Here is a 20,425-nt window from a genome sequence, read left to right on the forward strand (position 1 = left end):
CTGCAGCTCTGAAGTTATGTCAAAAATAACATGTTTTTACAACTGAAAATATGAATGCTTTGCTGTGTCCAAAGCCAGCATAAGCATTTACAGTGAATAAGTACAGAAACTGTCTTTTTAAGGAAGCCCTTTCTCAGTTGCATGCATTTGATCTGAAAAGCTTAATGAACTTGTGCTCAGAGAACTAACAGCACCATGACAAATAAAATTTCACAATAACAAAAAAGACTGAAAAAATATCACTTGAAAATTAAGGCCATGTTACATGTTTGCATTTAGTGATGCTATCCATCATTTCTACAGTTGCTGTATTCTCAACACTCGTTTGCAATCCCTTAGGAGCTGCTGTGAGACCTGTTGCTTGGTTAAGTTTCTCCAGTTTTGATCAACACTACCTCCAGATGAAAGTGTATTAACTTTAACTAAAATAACAGGTTCAATTAACTGACTTTATCTAGGTGCTTTCCACAAACTTCTTATTTTGGTGAAAACAGAAACATGTTTGTATTGAAACAGAAAAACACTTCTAGTGACCTTTATGGACATGTTTACAGAACAAGTGCAGTCTCCTCTCCTTTTTGTCCTTCTTTCAGTTCTAAGTTACTGGTTTTTCAACTGAAACTCATTTCTGGAGCATAGAAATGCAAGCAATTCTTTCCTTGGAGGAAAGAGGAGTTCACTGCCTTGCCAACAACATAATCTGCTTTAAAAGAACAATAGACCCATAAAGTCACTCTTACAGCCACCTCTGTCAACATGTAATTTATTGGCAGTCATTTTCAGAGAACTATTACAAATACTCAATAGTCAGAGAGGAAAATAATCTCAAACACAAAATGTTGTGAAAAATGCACCCTACTACATTAAATAATGCTTTGATATTCATAAGCATCCATCATTATGTTATGTTTAATTTACAGTAGAATAGGAGATATTGCTGTGAAGTATTTTTTATTAAAATGCAGAATATTTATTGAGTTAGGTCTGAAAACAAAGACAAAAAAAGAGACTCATGTTATCAGCAATAGACTATGTACAAACATATAACTTTGGGGTATAATCTGCAAAGGAAGCAGCTGCAGAAATTGTCATTCTTTAACAGCTTTGAACAGGACAAAGAATCACAGAATAGCAGGTTGGAAGGGACCTCAAGGATCATTTGGCCCAACCATTCTAGGCAAGTTGTTAAATGAGCTGGCCCAGCACCTTGTCAAGCTGAGTCTTTAAAACTGGCCAGTGTAGAGGAATCCACTATCTCCCCTGGGAGGTGATTTCAATGTCTAACTGTTCTCATGGTAACATATTTTCTTCTGGAGTCCCATCAGAATCTCCCCAGGAATAACTTGTGTTCATTGCCCCCTGTCTTTCCCATGTGACTCCTTGTAAAAAGACAATCCTCCCAGACTGTGTCACTCAACATTAACTGTCAGTGAGGGAGCCACCTCTAACCTGGACTGACACCAGGTTATGCTCCAGCCCCAAACTAGTCTGTTTCCTCCATGTTCTGTAAGTAATTTGTATTTGCCTTTTTTAGTTGTTCTTGAAGAAAAAAAACACAATAAAACAAAACCCTAAACACCAAAAAAAACCTAAACAACCATACCTATGAGGAGTGACATATTTTGCTCATCTTTGGAGTTCCTTAGGACAGTAGAAAGTTTTGTTATGCTAAAAAACTTGTATCTAAATCAGCGTTCACCCTTCCAGACAACTTCTCCATCCAAATGCAAGTTACTTCTTTTTAAATCCCACATGAGTTACATTATCCTGTCTAAACATATGGCATGAACAAATCGGAAATGTTCTCATACTAGTAGAGAGACTGAAGTCTAACTCTGTCTAGTAGAAGATTGCACCTCCCTTGGCAATAGGCTTAGAGAATTTAGAATTTCAGATTAGACACCACTGTTCTATCTGCCAAGGACTATCTTCCTCAAACAAGGCAGATGGCACATTCAAGCTACAAGATTCAAAAGGTATTCAGCTCCCTTTAGAAGAGAAGAAACAAAAGATGGGAAGCAACAGATTGCTTATTACTTCAACATCTGACAGGGTAATAGGTAAAGAATAACCTTGTACTAAGCTGAAGGCAAGCCCTGACTAAGAGAAATCCTTTGCCAACATCCAAGAGCTCCATCATATTTTAGAATGCAAAGAGATTGTAAGAGATGCAATCTCACAGCAGCAGCAACCTCATTAGTAAGTAAGCACGAGAGAGAAAAAAAAAAGAAAAGAAAGTTAGATCAGGCATATGACATGAAGAAAACTCGAGTTAAGCTTCATCTGTCAGGCAAGATACTCAGCTGCAAACTATCCATTTTACAGCACAAAAAATACACAGATGAAAAATCCCAAAATGTTTGCCCTACCACAGGTAGAGTGGCAACACCAAAGGTCAAAATGCTATTTAAAGGACAACAAGTATCTGTTCACACCCTTTAAGACCAGGTCCCTTTCCAAAACATGTTTCTCTTAAACAGTCTCATCGAAGGAATATGGGTTAAATGGGTTGACCTGCCTGCTTCCCCCCGACAGAGAAGTGAGGGGAAAGGAACACATAAAAACTTTGTGTTGAGATCGTGAGATACAAGTTTAATATAAAGTAACATAATCATAATACACAATTACCTTAGCTAAGCCTACCTGAAGAAAAGGACAGTGAAATACAGAAAAAACACCCAACCAGCAGAAAACAGAAAAGCAAACCCAGGAAGCTACCCAACTCCCACCCATATCACTGCCATCCCTGTGGAAAAAAGCCAACAGCCAAAGCTCAGAACCCAAAAGCAGCAACCAGCACAGGGAGCTTCTCATGTTACAAGCTGAACTTCAAGCCCTGTAATACTTTGTTCTGGCTGCAGTACCATTTTTAAGCTGGCACGAGGTAGGACGGTTTTGAATAACAGCATCAAATTCAAATTCAACCCATGGCAATGACTTATTGAGTACAACTACTTGGACCAAATAAATACTAATTGCGTCAAGTCCTCCATTGCATTCCTACAATAAAAGGAAAGGAGAGGGAACTCTGAAAAGCATATTGGATGTTCTCTGCATTTTTCTTGTTCTGTTTCACTGCTTCTATGTACCTTACACTCCCTTATCCCTGGGCAAAGGGGCAAACCCAGGGGAAAAGAGATACGGCAAATCCATCTATTTCTGGTAATGCAGACAATGCACTTGGAATAAGCTAACCAACCCCGTTTGCATTTGTGGCAACCTTTAATGCAAGAATGCAATGACCCTTAACTACAAAGAGAATTGTCAATGCTATTATTTCCAAAATTTCAAGTATAAAAGCTGTAAGCACCCTTAGTATTAAGACCATATGGTGACTATAAGATTTAAAAAAAGCACTGCAGATGTTTGAAGCACTGGAATCAAATGAGAAGCCTGAAAAACAAAGATACACAGAAAGATTAAGAAAAAGGTAATTAAGAAGGAATGGAGGAGACATTAGTGAAGATAGATAGTAGATGAAGTGAGCCAAAAAGCACAGCCAAAACGGAGATGGGAAGACACAGCTGTAATCACAGTTCTGATCCACCTACCCCGTAAGAGAATTACTTAATTTCCTCCTGTTTCCAAGGAAATGTACGTATGGTACATTGGAGACCCACAAAAAGCAAGCACTCCACTAACACTGATTTTTGCTATGATGAGTGTACGCACCCTATGGCATGCTCTTACAGGCTCACAGGACTCTTTTGCTTATTGAGAAGGAAGGAAGAAAGGAAGATAGATTATCAGTATTAACTATCCTCTTGTTTTGAACTTATCTATTTGGACTTCAGCACCTAGTCAGATGCATAATTAGCCAAATAGCTTCTTGACTTGAACTGAATGTTAATACCCAGATTTCTGAAGGGATATGCAAACTGCTTTGGAGACTTGATGGGATGACTGTCAGCTGAGGACTTCTTTCTTTTTCACAGTATTTAGAAAAACCAATTCCTGAATCAGATCCAATGTTGCACCTTCTAGAAAACACAAGCTCAATTTTTGTGGGATTCTCTTTGTCTGGCAAAACCACGCATCGGATATCATTTAAACTGTGTAACTGAAGGCTGTCAAACTGTTGGCATGAAGCTGCTGAGTAAAAGACATTACTTTCTCTTAAGAGACCTATGTGAGTAGTTGTAAGAACTAAAGATCTATACATGGTTCGCTTAGCATAGGCTACTTTCACTGAGGTATACAGCAGTACTTGAATGTCACCTAATGATGGTTTAACACTTCCCATATTTTCATGGAGTAAGTAAACCAGATCAGCTAATTCAGCTGTGAATTTGCAGAACAATCGTACTCCGTTTGAAAATACAATGTCGTTCACTTCTGATGTCCAGTCAAGTGAAATCTGCATCAAATCGTCTCGCAAGAGCCGGTGAGTGAAATACACAGCATCATCTGGTGTAGAAATCAAAAGGCTCATTATGTCATGGCAAATTCTTTGAGTGAAGTGTTTGTTATAGGTAAATATTGTGAGCCAACCATCTTCAGCAGGGAACAGAAGACTAAGACTCTGTCCAGCAAAGCCAACTTGAATCTCTTTGATATTGAGGATGGGAACCTCTTGAAACATTGTCAGGGAACTCTGGCAGACATCTTGCTCTGCTGATGAAATGACAACATACAGAACAGAGCTGAACAAAAGCAAGCAAGCAGGTTCTGGATCAGGTTTTTTGCAACTGCCAACAGCGAGCCAATATACACCTTTCAACTCCTCCATTCTAATACAAATCTGAGGTAAGAAACAGGTAAAAATTTCCAGCACTTTTTCCAGAGAACAGACCTGAAGCTTCAAAAAGACATTGGGAAAATCTACAAATTTCTGGCTTAACACAAGACTGTTTTCCAGCTCTTCATCTTCACAACAGCATGCAGCTCCTTCAGAGGGCTTTCTTTCGCAGGCATCAGACACTTCTGTGCTCACACACATTGTGATGGCCTCTTGCACAGGGGAATCAACCTCAGTGACATTTTGAGAGAGAGCTGTGGCATCAGCAGCAGAGTGGGAGGTGTCCTGATTTGTGTCGGACTTGAAGAATACATTTATTTGCAAGTTCCTTACAAAGGGCAGGTGTTTTATTAATGACACCGCTTGTGCACACTTCTCGTTTCTCTCACACAAACTTCCCAACTCCTTGATTTGTTTAGAAATGATTGTACTGTTGAGCAGCTGACTACTGGTATCTTTGTAAAAGCAGGAAAGCTTACTGAAAAGATATCCCAAACTATAGGTGTGTTCTGGGCTTGAATCCAAATGAGAAGATACTGACTTAAAAGAAGTAAAAGCTGAGGCTTTTTGTGTTGGAAGCTGAGAAGTACTAGAGTGGTCTTCAGTTGTTGGATGCACTGTCTTACATGGTCTGCTTTCTTTGCAAGTCATTATTTCAGAATATGCATTAGGCTGAGAAAAGGATATGCTGTTAAAGCCAGCTTGCTCATTAACACCCATTAAGGATCCTGCAGCAGACAGCTGTTTCAAGTGGGAACAAGCAGATTCAGTTCTTAAGCTGTCACAATCTAGAGATGTAGTTATTTTATCATCAAAATGATTGAAATGTTCAACCTTGAAGAGCGAATGAGGTACATTATTTAAGTCATGACTTTGTAAAGAAGTGGATAAAACATTCTGATGAGGAATATTCTTAGTTCTTAAAGTATTAGTATTTTCAGAGAGCATTAAAAAACTTTCAATGCCACAATGAGGAGCAAAGCCCTCCTGTTCTGAATTTCTTTCATTCTCAAATATTTTCTCTGATGTAAAAGAGGAGGAGAGTCTTCCAGAACTGGAAAATAAATCCCACATCTCTGTATATTCCTTCTGTCTTTTATGGTCTTTTACTCCTGTGTTTTCTCTGCACAAATTAGAGGCACAATTGCCATCTTTAGACATAAATGGAAAGCCATAACGTGGCTGCCACTGTTGACTTTTCTGTTAAAAATTCCAAAAGAAGAAAACAGAAACATCTTTAAAACCACCTAATCTGAACATTTCTTCAGCTGAAGATTGGGTTTGATTCAGTTTGTAAAATCATTCAGAATCTGTACAATCATTGCACAATGTCTCAAATTAGAGAGAGAAGTTCCAAAGAAGTGATGGAGGTCTGATTCAGGAATGGTTGATCTTCCCAGCCCACCAATGATTTATCTTTATACAGTATCCATTTCGCTTGCTTTAAATTTGCTTCACTCGAAAACCACAGAGAAGCCAAAGGGTGATGCAGAAATTTCTAAGTCCTTTATTCCCACAAACAAAAGAAGCAATCCTGTACTATCCAAGGTTCCATAAAAAGTTAAACATGCTTGAAACCAAGTGTAAAAATAAAAAAATACCCAAAGTAGAGGTTCTGCAGCCCTCCTACTGCTGAAATTAAAATCTATGGAGGGATTTAGGATTTACTCACCATAATAATTAACTATATTTCAAGCAAAAAATGACGGGAGGAGTCTAAGCGTCAGCTGAAAAACATATGCATACATCCCTCATGACACAGACAAGCTCTCCCATGCTACTTGTTGATATTATGGTCACTGTCACAGTAGTTCTTTGGGAGAAGTGGTATCCTGAATTCACACAGTATCTCCTCATTGACTGCTTTTATCCTCTAAAAATCAGGAAAGGGATACTGTTCCAAATTAACAATGATGATGTAAGAAAGAAGACAGATCCAAAATAACCACACCTTCCAAACAAGGAGAAAGCTAAACCAGATCCGAAAAAGATCACCTGAATTTCAAGTGATGGAAAAATGCATTGCAGCCCCTGCTACCTTTTAATCTTGCTGTGAATCCAGAATCCTAATTATGCAGCTAAACATTAAGAAATTTAATTACAGGGCATGCCATAATTTCATTTTGACAAATTATGACCTACCTCATACTTCAGCTTGCGTTGAAGAGTGCCATTATTAAGTCTTTCATTATCCTAAGAACAAAAAGGGTACATGCATTTATTTTTAAAAGTGCCTCCTGGTTTTCAGTTCATTTGGAAGTATTGATACGAGGAGACATTCTTTTTAACAGCCAAGATTAACTCCTCTCCTACTGATAATTACTTAAAATGCAAAGAAAAAAAATAATATAATGCAGTCATTAGCAGGAGGAGGCAGGGGGGGAGGAGAATCAAAATCTAAAACTGATATCTCTGGTTTACTATTTAAGTTTTTTTGCCAATTAAAATTAAGCAAATATAGTAAAAGGTAAACGTTGTCGAACAACAAAACCAAATGAGTGGTTACACATGGTGCATTTTTACCCATCTCTGCTCACCTTTAAACTTTCTGAAGACCAAGACAGGCTAACATCATTATCCTCAGCTTTGTGATGAATATTCTGGAGCCTTCTCTGCACTTCTTGTTCAATAAAGGCATTTATCCTTCAAGATACAGAAAGAGGAAGGGAAAGTATATTCTTAGATACAAATCAAGACAAGCTAAAGGGTCTTTAAAATGCTTATGAGTCCTAAGTAATGTAGAACTCTTAACTGGTGGGCTTCATGTTAGGTCAGTTTTATCCCTCCTTAAGGAACATGGACTTTTAAAGCAAATGTTCACTTAAGAAGTTGTTAACTTTTGCCTATTATCACAATTACACAGCATGCAGGACCCCAGGAAAGCCACCACTCTAGGTGCAGCTCTGCATGTAAGTGGCAGTGAGGGTAAGAGCAATTACAAAGGAACAGAAAGCTGGGGTTGCATCTTTAGTTACTCATGTGTCCTTTTTATTATCTGTGATTGCAGTAACTTGAGCTAACAAGGGTTTGGTCATCCCACAGAAAGCAAGTTCTGAAAGCCGATAGTAACAACTGCATGTAAAAAGAACAGAGACGCAGAAGATTAAGTGATACCAAGCAGCCACCCCTTTAAAAAAGGTTTAAGACAGTTTCATTTACTATGTTGCTTTAAGCATATATCAAGCAGTGGAATATACACAAGTAAACATAAACACAGAAACAATTTAAATACATCTTAGCCTACAATTTTCCAACTCTCTATATTCCAAAACAAATTGCACAGGAGCACTAGGTTAGGCTACTGGTTAAAGTCAAATACAGCAAATTAATTTTATTTCCAGACTGGTCTTTAAGTGCAAGTAAATATTTACCTGAAAACCAGTACTGGCAGAATGATCTTTCAAAATACTCATTTTCAACAGCTTTGTTTGTATTCCTCCCAAAAAATTGCACAAGTGCAGGTTACCCACCTATCATCAACCAATGGAGCAGTGGGCGGCTGTGGCTTTGTTGGGCTGGTATGGGAAGTGGTATGGGAGAGCCTCTCTTCTGCTGCTCCCTGATTTCCTTTCTGGCCACTATCACCCTCATATATTTTTTGCTTCAGCTGTTGAATTTCCTGGTCCAAGCTATAAAGAGATCTTAACATGTAATTTCCTTTTAGAGTTGATTCACACAGTTCTTATGCAAAGTATTGCACTTACACTGGGATACACATATGTAAGGTTATGGGTATTCATAGTTGTTTAGCTAGGAGAACAAACTTCAGCCACTTCCAATGCAACTCAATATCTTAAATATTCATTCATAAGTCAACCTATCTAGGAGGATCACTTGAATAACCTTTCCTCATTACAGAACTCTACAAATGACCTCAGTTATTAGTTTCCAGTATCAAGTAACTGAATTAATGGAAAAAAAAAATTAAAAGCTGACCATACAGCACTATGCACACAAAAAACCCCAAAGAAAACCTAAACCAATGCCATGGCAAAAAGTAGCCATAACAAAATCTTTGAATTGTATACTATACCTATAAATCTTATTTTTCCAGTTACTCTGTTAGTTATATCATAAAACATGCCTTTTTTGCACCATATATACCTAATAAGTCAACTTTTGAAAGAGAAACCTCACTTCCCTTAACAAGTAAATTTAATACCAGCCAGTTTTATACCTAGAACAGAATATGTAAAAGTAGATACCACGGTTTTGATGGAAAACGCCTGAGTCATTGCATCTAAGAGGCAAATCTGACACCATTTCTCACTTACTCAAGTTAAACTGTGATACAGTAACCTGCAGAACACACTTTCACTTGCAATGTGGCTGAGATTAGATTAGTAATACAAGATCAGATTAGTAATGCAGTAAGAATCTTCCCCATTTTCATTATGACTTTTTGTCTCCAGAGAGCGTGGTTTTCCTAGAGGCTACTTGAAAATTAAAGAACAAAAACTGCTCCAAAAGCAGAGGAAACTATGCAAAGTTGAAATTCTACCACTTATCCTACATTTGTCTGTATCAAAATTGAAGTACAATGCTATGACTCCTTTATTCCATCCTGGAGGTTAAACTGGAAAATTAAAGAGATGTCAAATGCTGAGGCTTAGGCTGGAGTAGAGCAGGCTGAACAGTTATTTCAACTTCAGAACAATTTTTGCAGCATTGCCAGAAGCCATCTCCTTCATTCTTTCAATGAGCAGCAAAACAGTTTTGCATCCTGAGAGAAAATGGATGGGAGATGGCTGATGGATATAGGAGAGTGTTTGCATCTATGGAAAATCAATGGACCACAAAAAACTCCAAAATTGTATTAAAGGATTATATTAAAGGATAAAGCTTATCTTCTGATTTGTAAACATCCTACCATCAAAAGATATTACTTCCTATAGTTGTAAATTTATTTGGATGTGTGATGCATCTACCAGTAAATACCCTAAACTACACCTCACCACTTGTGAGCAATACCTCGTGTTGTCTCAAACATGACTTTAATATTGCTTTATGTTCATTATATTGCCACAAAGCTTCACCAGTGAAGAAAAATATGCATGAATTCCTCCAGTATAACTTTTAACTTATTGTTTTAAAGGTCATTCCTGTAGCTGAAAGAATTTGAGTTTACATAGTAACTTCAAAAAGAAGTGTGAACCAGCAGGACAAGTGAGACTATTCACCCACTCTACTCTGACATCATGAGATTCCACCTAGGGTGCTGCATCTGACTCCAGGGCCCCCAACACAAGAAGGGCATTGAACTGCTGGAGTGGGTCCAGAGGAGGGCCACAAAGATAGTCGGAGGACTGGAGTACCTCCCCTGTGGGGATGGGCTGTGAGAGCGGCTGCAGTTCAGCCTGGAGAAGAGAAGGCTCTTGGGGTACCTTATAGAAGCCTTCCAGTACCTGATCAGAGGCTACAAGAAAGCTGGCTAGTGACTTTGTAAAAAGTAGTGAAAGGACAAGGGAGAATGGATTTAAGCTAGAGGAAGGTAGACTTACACTGGATTTTAGGAAGAAATTCTTTACAGTAAAGTTGGGGACACACTGGAAAAGGTTTCCCAGGCAGGTTGTGGATGGCCTCTCTCTGGAGGTGCTCAAGTCCAGGTTGGACAGGGCCATGAGGTCTAGTGGTAGGGGTCCCCACCCATGGTTGAGTGGGCTAAAACTAGATGATCTTTAAGGTCTCTTCCAACCTACACCATTCTATGATTCTAGGATCATTCAAACTGGAAATAAAACCCCAAACATTGTAACTGGTTAAAATGACCTTAATGTTCACAGAGCATTTCAAATGAATACTGCTTTTAAACACTCTCAGAGAACTAATACTGATGCGAACCAGAGGACATCAGCACTATATGATGGTGTCCTCTAGTTCACATCAATGTTCTTCTTGTTTATCTAGATAACAATAATATACACAATTCATAGGTTTATTATAGGACCCAAGATATTGTGTCCCATGAAGTGTAAACTCAAACACAAAAGCAGTAAGTAGCCTGAAGCATTCAACATGCTATCTTCAGATTTTCTTCTGCCTGAACATTCATAAAAACATTCCAAATTTAATTACACAGACCCTTGGGTGATTCACTGGAAGACTTCAGAGTTTTATTTAATTTGTGCAAGAAGGCTTTAAAGTGAACGTTAAAAAGACAAGGAAAAAAAAAAAAGACTTTTTCACTTCCTTGGTATCTTTTCCAAACTTTAGTCCCATAGCTGATAATTTTTTTCACTTATCACACAACCCAGCAATTTCTTGAGGGCTGAGTAAGCTGTCCAATTTTTGTCGGAACTTCTAGTTGTTTAGAGATGGCTTGAGTCAAGCCAAGACACTTAGTGTAGAAAATGAGATTTATGTTCAGGATAATTATGAAAAATAATGTTGATATCCACACAAAAATTCACACCATGTAGCTCTAAATGTTGAAAAAGAGACCTCTGCACAGGGTATAAAATGGAACTATTATCTTCTGCTAACGGTTTAAAAGGAAAAGGACACAGGAGAGTTTTTTCAGTTTGGCTAGAGGCAAGTTTATGGTTTGTATTTTTTTTGTTTGTTTCTTTGTTGGTTGCATTGGGTTTGGTTTTTTTTTCTTCTATTCAGGCATCTGTTTGAAGGGCTCATGAAAGAAGAGCCAGACAATTTAATGGAATACTAAAAATACAAATGACAAATTCAAGAGAGAAACTCTCCACTGTTTCACTAATCGTTACAGGTTTCAAAGCTCTACTATCAGCAAATCTAATTGCATTTCTTAAAATGGCAATTCTTTTCCGTGCTGCATGGATTAAATGCATGAATACTAGTTGTTTTATTTTTGGCCTGAGCAAAAATCCAACAGGAAAGATGCTTTCTTACCTCAGTCACTTTTCTCTGAGCCTTCCTTACTTAGGCTGAATGTCACATTGCCAGATAGTCTAAGTGATGATGTCATTTCTGTACCTAAAAGGCTTTGTCAGCATATAGGGCTATACTACAGCCTCTCTAAATTTTCCAGTAAGCTTAAAAAACACCATCAAAGCTGCATAGATACATATCTGATCTAGTTTATTTATCCTTGAAATTAACAACAACAAATCAAACACTTTGAATACCAGAAGTGTTCAGTGCATCATCTGCTGAGAGAGATAGTTGGCGGGCTGCTGCAATAATCAGCCTCCAAATCTTCAACAAACATCTAAGCTCGTTAGTTATAAAGACACAAAATGCTACATATTAACATTCTAAAAGAAAAAACATGCTGTTAGTACGTGTTTTTTGTGAGGGCACAACATGAGGTTGGTTGAGCTTTCTAAGTAGAGAAAAGATTTTAGAGTACTGCCATGGCTGATGTAGATACTCTCCTGTTGGGGGGGGGGGAGGGGGGGGCAGTAAGTAGCATGACAGAATGAATGAGTGAGCTCAAATTCTTTTAAAAAGCAGCAGAGAATTTCAGTTCTGAGTAAACTACTCAAAACTCATAGAGAACGTGAAATACTGGAACACAGAATAAGCAGTTCTCTCAACATTTAAGGTGTAAAGTGGTTCCCTATCAGTGGAGAGGTTTCTGACAAATGGCAGTTGCCACAGCACTTACCGCTCTCGATCTTGTTCAAGGGCTTTCTGCTCAGCTTCTAGACTGGCCTGCAGACCTGCCTGTTCGCTGCAGCTGTTGTGCAAGGTGGCAAGCTTCTGCTTCTGCTCTTCGATTTCAAAGTCTATCGTTGAACGTCGTTGTAGAGCAGAGTGCCTCCTCTCTAACTTTGCAACAGCTTGCTCCAGTGCTTCTCTCTGCTGTTTTTCCCTTGATGCAAGGATTTCTTTTTCTTTTTTCCGAACCTTTTCTTCCTGACGAGCTACATTGGCTGTGAATTCAAAAGTTTCTTGAAGCTGCTGCAGCTGATTTGTGCTAGCTCTATACTGAGCAAGCTGCTCTTCCTTTTCTTCCATTTCTTTCTCTATTTGATAGAGAGTATTATCTAACCCTAACAAGCCCCTAGCAAGGACTTCAGAGGCTCTTTGTTTTTCTTCCAGCAGAGCTGGCAAATGATTACTCTTCAGGTACCCAAGCTGGCGTACTTTAGATTGGAGCCTGTACTCTGCTCGATTTATCCTGTCAACCTCTTCAGCTTTGAGAACAGCATCCACAACATTTTCATCCTTTCTCTTCAGATTTAAATGCTCTTCATCTGCAAATTTTAAGCGTTCCAGAGCTCTTTTTTCATCTGCTATTTCCTTTTCTAGGTGATCCATTTGCTGAACTAAATCTTTTTCCAAAAGAGTCAGCTGTTCTAGCTGCTTCCTTTTAAACTCTAGGAAGTGGTGCTGTGCCTTGTCTAATTCCTCACTGTTTTCATCACCTTCAGATCGGGCCTCCTTGACTTTCAAAAAAGATTCTCTAATATCTTCAAGATCTCTTTTCTCTTCCTCAACTCTTTGTACATCCCCTCTCTTAAGGAGCTCTATCATGATGTGCTTCTCTCGAAGCTGTTCTTCTAAATGCGCCACGAGCATCACCTGCTCCCTTTCCTGCTCTTCGAGTCTTTTCTTTTCTGATTCCAACTTAATATACTGCTCATCTTTTTCCTTCTTAAGCCTCTCTAGTTCACGAAAAATCTGCATTTTCTCTGCTTTTTCATTGTGATTAAGTTCTTGTAGTCGCTGCAACTCCTCTTTGACTCGGGAAAAGATTTCTTCCTGCTGCTTTTTTTTTTGAAGCTCTATCTCCTGTTGCTCCCGTAATCTCTCCTCTTCAAACTTTTCTTTTTCAGCCAGCAAATCCTTCAACCTGCTCTCGATGTGAACACTCCTCTCTTTCAGACTCTCTTCCTGTTTTCGAATTTGCAGCTGCACTATTTCTGTCTCTTTGCGCCGGGACTCTACTTCTTGCTGCATTCTCACAAGTTCTGCTTTGTCAGATCTCTGCTTTTCTTCCATCTCTTCTATTTGTTTCCTACAGTAAAACACTCACATGAAATATATCTTTTCATTTTTCCTTTTTTCACCACCTCCCAAAAAAACCCCCGCATACTCCTTAGAGGTTCAAAAGGTTTGGATAAAAACTTTGCTGTATAACAGTCTATTTTTACAACAGTTTTCTTTTGCCACAGGCTAGAATCTTTTAATTGCTCAATGCATGAAATGGTAAAGAGATTCACAGGCTATTAGGGGTTGTAATGGACCCAAGGAGATCATCCAGTCCAACCTCTCCTGCCAGAGCAGGACCACACAATCTAACATCAATCACAAAGGAATGCGTCTAGACAGGCCTTGAAAGTCTCCAGGGAAGGAGACTCCAAAACCTCTCTGGGGAGCCTGATCAAGTGCTCTGTGATCCTTACAGTAAAGAAGTTCTCCCTTGTGTTGAGGTGGAACCTCTTGTGATGCAACTTACACCCACTGCTCCTTGTCCTATCCCAGGGAGCAAGTGAGCAGAGCCTGTCCCCCTGCTCATGACCAGCCCTCAGATGCTTATAAACATTTATTAAAACTCCTCTCAGTCTTCTCTTCTCCAGACTAAAATGTTCCGGGTCCCTCAGCCTCTCCTCATAAGCCATGCCCTTCAGTCAGTCCCCTAATCATCCTCATAGCCCTCCGCTGGACGCTTTCCAGCAGATCCCTGCCACTCTTCAACTGGTGAGCCCAAAACTGAACACAGTATTCAAGATGAGGTCTCACCAGGATTCATTATGGATATATGAAGTTACAGGAAAATGAGTTATTTAGCACTTACGTCAGTAGAAAATCAGACTTTTTTGGGCCTGGTCTATTACAGAGATAGGAACTGCTTGCAGAATTTAACTTCCTGAAGGAAAAGACTACTTGAATGTGACTCTGGATACTATGGACTGTGTCTGAATGGAACAGTTGGACTTGATGATCTTAGATGTCTAAGCCCTATGATTCCATGATTTTGTTCTATTAAATCCAATAATAATACTGATAGAACACATCCATGCACACAGTGAAGAATATATATTTTTATAGGTATATTCTCATACACAAAAACTTGTGTGAGGACTTGATTAGAAGTCTATCTCAGCAAATTTAAGCCAACAAGTGAATTAAAACAGTCTCTTTAGGTGAACCCAACTGAACCACTGATAAACAGAACTGTAAGATTAGGAACAGACATGTTTGAGAGAGAAAGTTACGTCCTGTACAATCTCTCTTTTAGAAGTTCTAGACCACTGCAAATGAGGACAGACTGAGACCTGAAAATCACCATTATTCCCTGAGCACAGTCATCTGAATACACTTAGAGACAACTTGGAAATCCGTTGGTTACTTCAGAAGAAAAATCAGGTAAATTAAAGCACAGACACAACTTCCGTGCAATCTGAATTCAAATCCTATCTGCATAACAAAGAGGATAAATATCAGTGACTCAGAGTAACATCATCTGATGCTTCAGACTCTCAGGGGTTTTTTTCTTAGTTTACTTCATTTAGTCCAACTACATAAACAACTCTTTTGAAAGGGAGCAAGCAGTTTAAAGCTGAGACGGCAGAAAGTGTCTCCTAACTTATGAATCTAATCAATACTGTGATATCTAACAAAGAGAGAGTTGTTACTTCTAAAATTTTAGCAGGTATGATAAGCCAGAATAGTCAGCTCAGTTTGCCAGCTAACAACATTACTTTCTTTTGTACATCAAACTGATTTTGAAATAATGTTTCTATGATTGCCATGACCATACCAGCATTACAGTTTTGAGACACAGAGTTTATAATATGAACTTTTCTAATCAAAATTCAATCTAAAGTCAACCATTTAAAAATATCTACATAATCTAATTTATCATCTTTTAAATCAACTCGTGTATTACATTTGTATCATCTACTCTACCCACAGAATCACAGAACCTTAGAGATTGGAAGGGACCTCTAGAAATCACTGACTCCATCCCCCCTTGCCAAGCAAGATCCCCTAGGGTAATTTGCACAGAAATGCATCCAGGCAGGGTTTCAAAGTCTCCAGAGAAGGAGACTCTGCAACCTCTCTGGGCAGCCTGCTCCAGGGCTCTGTCATCCTCACTGTAAAGAAGTTTCTCCTCATGTTGAGGTGAAACCTTCTATGTTACAGTTTGTAACTGCTGCTCCTAGTCTTACTGCTGCTGACCACTGAAAAGAGATTGGCCCCACCCACTTGACACCCCCCACCCCCCCCCCAGATATTTGTACACATTGATCAGATCTCCTCTCAGTCTTCTCCAGACTGAACAGCCCCAGGGCTCCCAGTAGAGGAGATGGTCAAGTGCCTCAGTCATCCTCATGGCTCTCTGCTGGACTCTCTCCAGCAGGTCCCTGCTTCTCCTGAACTTGGGAGCCCAAAATTGGACAGAGTATTCCAGGCGTAGAGGAGGAGAAGAACCTCCCTCCTCCTGTCTTTATGCTTGACATTTTCTTTGCTAATGATCATAGTCAGGAACAATTCAGCTTGCCTATCTGTTACTAGTTAATAAGAATGAGCAGTTCAAGAAAAAAACAAACAACCAAAATCTTTGGAGATGACAAAATAAAATTATATCAGAATCCTCTTGTTTGTTGTTTAATGCCATCATTCCAAATGAATTACTTCAATGAGTCTGCAACGTGTATATATACACACATACATGTAAACACCACAAAGAATACTGTTACCTTTTGCTTTCTAACTTTTCAAGCTCCTCTCGTTGTTGTCTCTCAAACTCTAACCTAATTTAAAACAAAAAAAAACCAGTTATTATTTCCTAAGTATCACCAAAAGTAGGAAGATCTACTGTTTAGAAGAATTAAAACAATGGTGGGAACCAAAAGCTGTTTAAAAAGCCCCATGCAATAACAGAAAGCATTTCCTTTGTTAGGGTTACAAATGAGATATCATGCTGTCTGACACAAGTACAGAGAAGTAAATGAATTCATAGGTTTCGAGTTGGAAGAGACCTTTAAAGGTCATCTAGTCCAACCCCTGGCTGCAGCAAGCAGGGACATTCCCAACTAGATCAGGTTGCTCAGAGCCCCATCAAGCCAATCTTGAGTATCTCCAGAGATGGGACTCCCATCACCTCCCTGGGCAACCTGTTCCAGTATTCTGCCATCCTCATAGTAAAGAATTCCATTTCTGGAGGAAAGAAAAAAATAATTAAACCAGTAAAGTTAAACAAGACAGCAAAATGATTGGCACAGCCTCAGCCAGTTAAATACATGCAGTCAGGGCAATCAATATATAGAAAGTGATTTTCTCTACCTTAGACAGATGGGTCCTTTTACAGGAAAAAGACTGCCATGGGAGGCAGGGGGAAACAGAGCAATTGATTAAGAAAGGAACTGATAGTAATATTTTGCTCATCATATTACAACTCCAGAATAAATTTTAAATAATTAGTCCTTCTAAGCAGGTTTTTCAATGCCAGTGATAGGTAAATGGATGTTCCTCTTCCTACAGTTTAACTTGGCCACTAACTAAGAGCTACCTAACTCTGCTACTGCACCCTTGCAGTTCTTCCTTTTCCTCTAAAGCAAAACAACTCAGATACTACAATAATGTAGTCCAAGGAGCTGAAAAACATCAAATTTCTGGGAAGCACAATATCTAAGCACAGAACACCATTCAAACCTTTTTATCCAAAATATTTGGAGATTTTAATGGAATCAGTTTGACACAGAATCACAGAATGGTAGGGGTTGGAAGGGATCTCTGAACAGCATCAAGCCCAACCTTGCAGCCAAGGCAAATTCACCTGAAGTAGATCACACAGGAACATATTCAGGTGGGCCCTGAAAGTTTCCAGAGATGGAAACACCACCAACTCTCTAGACAGCCTGGTCCAGTGCTCTGCCACCCTCAAAGTAAAGAATTTCCTTATCAGGCTTAGATGGAACTTTCTGTGCTCAAGTTTATGTTCATCACCTCTTGTTCTGCCACTGGGGACCACTGAGAAGAGTACAGTTCCATTCTCCTGATACCACTGCTTAGATGTAAGCATTAATAAGATCCCCTCTCAGCCTCCTCTTCTCTAAGCTAACCAGCCCCAGCTCTACTCAGCCTTTGCTCATGTGAGAGATGTTCCAGTCCCCTGAGTATGTTGGCAGCCCTGTGTTGGACTTTCTCCAACAGTTCCTTATCCTTCTTGAACTGGGGTGCCCAGAACTGGACACAGTACTCCAGGTGAGGCCTTATATAGTTGTGAATGGGAGAGCATTTTATGTCATTTGTGATTATCAGCTCTTCACAATTCTTTATCTTAATTTCCTGTGAAGGATTTACATTTTTGAAGGAAAATTTTCAAAACAGGTATTTTTAAAGCATAGAGAATCTATAGATCAACTGAAACATTTAAGCAAATACACAAGCATGCAGTTATTTCAGGCCTTAAGCAGTTTGCAGGTTCGTGAGACAGTGTCCAAACACCGAAGAAACACACGACTGAGCCATGAGTTATCTTCACATGCCGCAGAAACTGCAGACTCAGGTGTCATGTCCATGATTACACAGACAGTACTTTTAAATGTCAAGTTATTTTTATTATTTTTTCTAATCTCACACAAAAGTATACGACAAAAAAGGCACTGCTCTTGGAACACACAACAAAGACACCGATAGAGATCTAATATTTGTAAAGAAATTTAAATGGACTTTGACCCCTACACGCTCAAGAAGCATCTAACAGTTGCAACACCGGAGAAAGGCTAATGTAACAAATTCTATTTGGCCCTATTTCTCACAAATTCCTTTAAAAGATGTCTCCTAGATTTCGTAAGAGCTTAGCAAAGGTAGGGGTTTCTACACATCACCAGACATTCAGAGCTTTCAGGTAACTGCCTCACCAAGAGTCCCTTCGTGTTTGTGTTAAGGCTACAGCTGGGTAGGCACAATCTCAACATTAAAGCACAAGGCAAAATGATAACAACTTGGAATTTTTAATCTGATCACAGTTTCTGTAGCAGCAATGCAAAATTCAAAGTACTGAAAGAGAACAAAGAGCAGACTTACAAGAAGAATGAAAGCCAAAGATTAATTCAAGAGTTACCTAAAGCTTCCCCTCCCCCTCCTTTTTTTTCTAAGCCATGTCTCAAAAGCCTGGCTTTTGGCTACAATCTATCTCTGGAATTCAGAGCTGTTAGTCCAGAAAATCACAGAACTGTTTCACTTGGAAAAGTCTTCCAAGATTATTGAGCTCAACCATCAACTTAAAACCACCATGGCTATTAAGCAATCTCCACATGTTTCCTGTACATGTCCAGGGACAGTGATTCCACCACCTCCTTGGGCAACCTACTAAAGTAAGTTACTACTTGCTACCTGGGGCTTGGCTGACAAATGCCACTGTACTCATCATTACACTACAACCAGATAGTTTAAAACACATGTTCAATGCATTTTAGACAAGGAAACGCTCCTACAAGAAGGGGTAATACAGCTTGGTGTTTTGCTGCTATGTAGATTCAGTGGTGCCTAAGCTGAGCTCCACTAAAAGCTCTCCTACCATGAGGTTTGTTCATAGTGTCTCTATTCCATACCAGAAGTGTTCCACAACTGCCTTTATTTCTGCAGGGCTAATGATGAACACAGAATCGTAGAACGGGTTGGGTTGGAAGGGACCTTAAAGATCATCTAGTTCTAACCCCACTCTCATGAGCAAGTACATCTTCCACTAGACCAGGTTGCTCAAGGCTTCACCCAACCTGGCCATGAACACCTTCAAGGAGGGAACATCCATCCTGGGCAACCTGTTCCAGTGTACATCACTGTACATCCACTGTACAACATCACCCTAAAGAATTTCTTCCTAATGCCCAAACTAAATCTGCCCTCTTCCAGCTTAAAGCCATTTCCTCTTCCATCACTACAAACCCTTGTAAAACATCCCTCCCCTTTTGGGTACTGAAATATTGCTATAAAGTCTCCCTGGAGACCTGTCTGTCTTCCTTAGCTGGCTGCTTTTTTTCCCAATATATTTAGGAATTCACCACTTTTGAGACAGTGCCTCTGCAATATTTGCTTCAAACTGGTTGTGGGCCCAAATTTATTGCAGGAAAGGAGAGAATCTGAGGAGGTAGGGCAGGAAGCAAATGACTGCTGAAATCTTGCTTCTTTAAGAAACTAGTACAAAAAAAAACCCAAAAGATCAGCATCACCAGAAAAAAAAATGCATTGTCCACGAGAAACCACTGCTGGTTTTACAAAGAACAGATGCAAGGATGAAAACTGTTTTCCAGTTTAGTCTACCTGTAACAAAAAAAACAAACCACAAAATCAAACAAACCTTCTGCACACAACCTCTTCTCCCTTTATTAACATGAGCACCACTGTGAATAGGAAAAAAATATTAGCCTGAAATTAAAAAGAAGGAAGCATACAGATATTACAGGCTAGAATCCACTTTCTTCTTTTGTAGATCTAGCATAAAGGAACTTAATCTGATCAGTGTTGAATTAAATAGACAGCATTTTCCTGGAAAATGTGGAATAGAGAGTGATAAGAGCAGTGCAGATAAGCTGCAGAGAAACAAAGTCAGCTCTGCTAGCACACCACCACAATAGCTTAATTTATACAGCACAAAAGTGAGATCTGGTACTACATCTGTTAGGAAAGACTGAGTACTGGCAGGACTACAAAGATGTTACAATGCCATTCAGTAGCCTGATTTATGAGATTAATTAAAAAACAAAACCAAACCCCCAAACCAAGCAAACAACAAAGAAGAAAAAGCCCCCATGC

At 39.2% G+C, this 20,425-nt stretch overlaps 1 protein-coding gene across 7 annotated transcripts in view; it reads right to left on the reverse strand.

Moving 5' to 3' along the window:
* Nucleotides 1–20,425, reverse strand: part of KIF16B (kinesin family member 16B) — a 174,183-nt gene that overhangs the window by 63,409 nt on the left and 90,349 nt on the right. For 5 of the 7 annotated variants that reach the window (XR_010302825.1, XM_064146166.1, XM_064146164.1 and 2 more), the window contains exons 18-22: nucleotides 16,366–16,419; nucleotides 12,321–13,676; nucleotides 8,209–8,367; nucleotides 7,276–7,381; nucleotides 6,881–6,931 (exon numbers count right to left, since the gene is read on the reverse strand). Coding sequence is in view for 6 of the 7 variants with exons in the window: in XM_064146166.1 (XP_064002236.1) it covers nucleotides 6,881–6,931; nucleotides 7,276–7,381; nucleotides 8,209–8,367; nucleotides 12,321–13,676; nucleotides 16,366–16,419 (1,726 nt within the window). In the remaining variant the exon portion in view is untranslated. Of the gene's footprint in view, nucleotides 1–600; nucleotides 3,394–6,880; nucleotides 6,932–7,275; nucleotides 7,382–8,208; nucleotides 8,368–12,320; nucleotides 13,677–16,365; nucleotides 16,420–20,425 lie in introns of those variants that run through there. The other 2 variants (XM_064146168.1, XM_064146165.1) reach the window with 2 other exon arrangements.

This window comes from Pogoniulus pusillus, chromosome 7 (genome assembly GCF_015220805.1).
Source record: "Pogoniulus pusillus isolate bPogPus1 chromosome 7, bPogPus1.pri, whole genome shotgun sequence".
In the NCBI taxonomy this organism is placed as follows: Eukaryota; Metazoa; Chordata; class Aves; order Piciformes; family Lybiidae; genus Pogoniulus; species Pogoniulus pusillus.